Source organism: Halyomorpha halys, unplaced genomic scaffold (genome assembly GCF_000696795.3).
Source record: "Halyomorpha halys isolate HHAL.00 unplaced genomic scaffold, Hhal_1.1 Scaffold1339.1, whole genome shotgun sequence".
NCBI classification, from domain to species: domain Eukaryota; kingdom Metazoa; phylum Arthropoda; class Insecta; order Hemiptera; family Pentatomidae; genus Halyomorpha; species Halyomorpha halys.
The window spans coordinates 11113-15674 of record NW_027112138.1 but is presented as its reverse complement, the minus strand read 5'-3'; the positions used below and the strand labels follow the sequence as shown (position 1 = coordinate 15674).

The window sequence follows — 4562 nt, the reverse complement described above, 5'->3', positions numbered from 1 at the left end:
ATGCCCCGGTCATCCTAAGAGTAGAGGGGGCGTGGAAAGATTACACAGTACTCTAAGCGACCATTTGAGGGTCTATCCCGTGGATAAGGGGCTGGAACCAGACGAGGCGATGGTCCGAGCGGTGGCCGCGTATAACCATTCGATTCACTCCACCACGGGGTTCACGCCATTCGAGCTTCTCTTTGGTCTCCCAGGGCGACGCAGAAATTTCATGGACACGGCAGAGGTAGAGGGGGAAATTATTAGTCATGGGATGGTCATGCGCAGGTTATGGGATACAACCAAAGAGCGCATTGAGCGGGAGAAGGCTCGACGGGTCGCGGGGGAAAATTTGAACCTCCGGGACGCGATGGGGGAGGTCAAAATCGGAACGATTGTATATCGCCGCTTGGGGTCCAACAGGGGTAAGGAATCCTTACGCTATGAGGGTCCATTCCGGGTGACTACCATCAGAGAACATAATGTGGTAACGATTGAAAGCTTACATGAACCAAGGAAGAAGCGTACAGTTCACATTGAACAACTCAGGTTCCCTGCGATAGCAGCTCTGTAGGCACCTGGGATGCCTCCTCGTTACACCCGAAGCAGCAGTTTTTTCTTTTTTTTAATATTTGTGTACATATTTTATTTATTTGTTTTATTCCTATAGGTTGTACGTAGATACGGAATAGTGTGTGCAGTGAGTGTAGTGAATAATGAGCGTGTAGATAGAGTGGATACGTAGAAGTTGAAGTTTTTGGTTATTTCATTTGCTAAATTGTATAATTGAACTTTGTGTATATTTGTGTCTAATACTTTGTTTTAGGTCTAATTGTTATATTTATTGTCTAATAATTTTTTTTTTGTATTGTATCTTTTGTTTTTGAGTTTAAGAGGAATTGTTCGAAAACTGCCAGGGGGGAGTTATGTTTACGGGGTATGTAATAATAATCTTAATACCTAACTCCCTCTGTCAACAACTCTAGAAAGTATAAATATAGGATTACTACTCAGAATAAAGCAGTCTATTATCAGCAACCGTGAGTGTGTTTTCTTCTACCTTCTTTCCTTTTTTTTTGATTTTATAACCTGCTATCTCGTATCTTATATATATAACTTACGAGCGCTTGGAATGAAGGACTTGAAAAAAAGGAAAAAATGGAACAGAATTATAACGCACGGTTACTAGTTAATGATACTTCTTTATGATTACTGTGATGCTCCTTATTCACATTATTGGGGTTTATTTACATGTGGAGTTAGGATTAGAGTTGTTTACAGCCCTTGTCCAACCATAAATCCCCCCTACCAGTTTATGAACATGCCTCATAAGCTCCAAAAAGATTTTTTTTTTATTTATTTAATGTGATTTACACCTGTACAAATAATAAATACAATAAGTAAATATATTGTATGTTTCATATACACTTGAAAGTTTTGGAATGGAATCACCCGTAGGTGGTACTTCAAACATTAATTTAATTTAGAAGGTCCCGTGGCCATCTTCTTTTCAGACGCCTCGGAGGATTATCAGGGATTGTTAAGGATGAAAGATTAAGAATTAATGGATTAGGGTGTTAAGGAGTTTGGAATGAAAAGACGCCTATCTGTTTTGGGCCAAATCTGCAACGAATGGGATGTTAAGGTCTTTGTGAATGAGTTTATTTGTAACGTAATAAGGAGCATCAATAATTTTACGTAGAATTTTGGATTGTAAGGATTGGATACGGGAGGAATTTGATGGTTTGGTAGAACCCCAGAGCTCAATTCCATATGTCCAAATTGGTCTGATTATCGTAGTGTATACTAATTTTTTGTAGTGAATGAGAACTTTAGTGCGTTTGTCAAGTAAGTGCTGTAGCAATCGGAATCTACAAGCAGTTTTTTATCGTTTCAGTCTTGTGTGTGGATTCCAAGTAAGTCTCTTGTCAAGATGGAGTCCTAAGTATCGAATCTGTTCAACAGGCGTTAGTGGAGTATTTAGAAAGGATACTGTAGGACAGGAGGGTAGAGGTTTACGACGGGGAGTAAAGGTGATTTGATGGGATTTGTCAGGATTTATTTTGATTCTCCAGTTTTGACACCATTCTTCAATAGATGTTATGAGTGTTTGTGATGCATTAGTTGTGTCGTTGTTTACAGACAGTATACATGTGTATGTACGTTGATGTATTGCTATTAGGACTGTGTTAGGGTGGGTTGGGATGTCAGCTGTATAAACCGTATAAAGAATGGGACCTAAGATACTACCTTGGGGAATAGCGGTGGACTGAGAAAAGAGAGATGAGTAGGCTTGGTTATGATTTACTTTAAAGGTTCTATCAGAGGAGTAGGAGCGGATTATAAGGAAATGTGTCGGGGATAGGAATTTATAGAGCAGACCTGGATGCCAGACTCGATCAAAAGCTTGTTCAACATCGAGGAAGACTCGCGTGCAGCACATTCCGCGCTCCAATGTGGAATATATGACACCAAAGACAATAAACAAAATGGGAGAAAGGACTGAACCTTGTGGAGTACCAGCATTGATTTGCCTAAGGGTTGAAGTTTTGTTATTAATTCTGACTGAAAATGTTCTACCATTGAGAAATGAGCTCCGAATTTTGTAAAGGTATTTTGGAGTGCCTGCTTTCTTTAATTTATATAGGAGACCTTGATGCCAGACCTTATCGAATGCTTGTTCGAAATCTAAGAACACTACCAGGGTGTCTCTTTTTTTCGAATCCGCTAATTATAAATTCCGATACTCTAGCATTGTTGGTGAGAAGTGGAATGACTGTATTGAAAACCAAATTGAAAATCAGGAATTATTTCGATGCTTAGGAAAAAAGAATAAAGATGTTTTTTTATAACTGATTCCAGTAATTTTCCAAAAATGGGTAATTAACTGATAGGTCTATAGCTGCTGATTTGTTTAGCGTTCTTACCAGGCTTGTGAATTACAAAACGTTTGGCTTTCTTCCATGTATCCGGAAAGTATCCAGTACGAAGGCAACTGTTGAAAATTTACGTGATAAAAACGACAGCTTTCCTGGTTAACATTTTTATTGCTATGACTGAGATCAAATCATGGCCAGGACTTTTCTTTATCTTGAGCTTTTTAATCAGGTCCTGGATTTCTTTTGGGGACGTGACTTTAGGTGGGAGCTCAACTGTTGCGAGGGAGAGATTTACATACTTGTCAATTTGATCAGTGACTAAATTCGGACGTATTTCTGTGTTGGAGAATGTTTTCTGGAAGAAATTAATATATATAGAGTAAACTTATCAAGAAATTAGTGATTTTTAAACTAAAATTGAAAATTTTTATGTGGATCACGAATATATTTATCATTGTATACAGATTTGTATTTTTTAGTTTAATTTGAGCGTCTTAAAAATATTTATTAAGGAAGAATTTTAATTTTTTTAGCGTTACGATGACTCTGGACCATCAGAAAACTTACAATCGTTTGACTCGTTTAGAAGTTTACCAGATCATCAGCCGAAATATGTAGTACAACAGTCAAGGAGGCCAGGAAGTACACAGGTAAGCAAGTTGTTCTTCCCGTCAAAATGTCAAAAACCAAAAAAAAAAAAGGATTTTTTAAAAATTAATTAAGATTAATAGCGTTATATTTAAAATTATTTTCTGGGGTCATCACTTGGGGTCACAGAATATTCAAGTATAAATAGTTTTTTTTTGAAGAGATAGAACTTTTTGGTACTTCCTAGTGTAGTAATTACTGGAAACATCTCATTCAAACGATATCAATTTGCTGTTTTCCCATTTATAATTTTATTTCATTATTTTTAAGAACAATATATAATTAACAATTATGTAATTGTTAAAAATAATCTTACGGATTAATTTTTTAAAATAAATATTGTACATGTAAAATAAATGGTGTAAAAATTAAAATAAATCTTTCAAAAAAAAAAACCTCCTACTGTGCTATTCTTTGCAGTGTAGTCTATAATTTAATTTTAGAGGAATTTTAAATATTGATTTACTTTTTATGTAATTTTGACTAACATGGAATCTATAATATTTGTACACGATTTTGACCATATATAAAACTTATCAAAAATAAGATATAAGGCGGTTGTATATTACATATCAAAATTAAGCTTGTTAAATTCCATTAAAATAGTTTATAATTTATTACAGCTTCGTACCAGTGGTAGTTTTCATGATAAATAAAGTCACAAATACTAATAAAATAAATCCGGTTCTTGGCATTAACTGAAATTATGGAGGGAAATAAGAGCATACAAATCATTATTATATTCAACTAAGTGTTTCGGTTTGTTGATAATTTTTTTTTTTCGAATTTTAAACAATAATGTTTCACGGGGCGTATTTTGGATGCTCCCAGGGGTCTTGGTGGGTCCGGCGGGGAAGGTTTGCTTTTTTTTGTGTCACGATCTTCTCTTGTGAGATTGTGAAATGTCGTACATCGACCAACCTACTCGCTATGATTTTATGTTTGAAAAGTTAGATAAGTAAGGCTACCATGGAGGGTTTCATGCCGTTGGATTAGCAGCCTACCCGTTAATTGCCAAAATAATGTCTTTGTGATTTCTTGTTAATGAAATATATA

The 4562-nt window shown here is 35.8% G+C and overlaps 1 protein-coding gene across 1 annotated transcript in view; it reads left to right on the top strand.

The window, feature by feature from the left end:
* LOC106689347 (uncharacterized) overlaps positions 1-3508 on the top strand; it is a gene marked incomplete at both ends in the record, with an annotated part of 62640 nt that extends 59132 nt beyond the window's left edge. Inside the window, 1 exon segment of the mRNA XM_067050172.1 lies at positions 3392-3508. Coding sequence (XP_066906273.1) covers positions 3392-3508 — 117 coding nt within the window.
* Positions 3509-4562: the final 1054 nt, after the last annotated feature.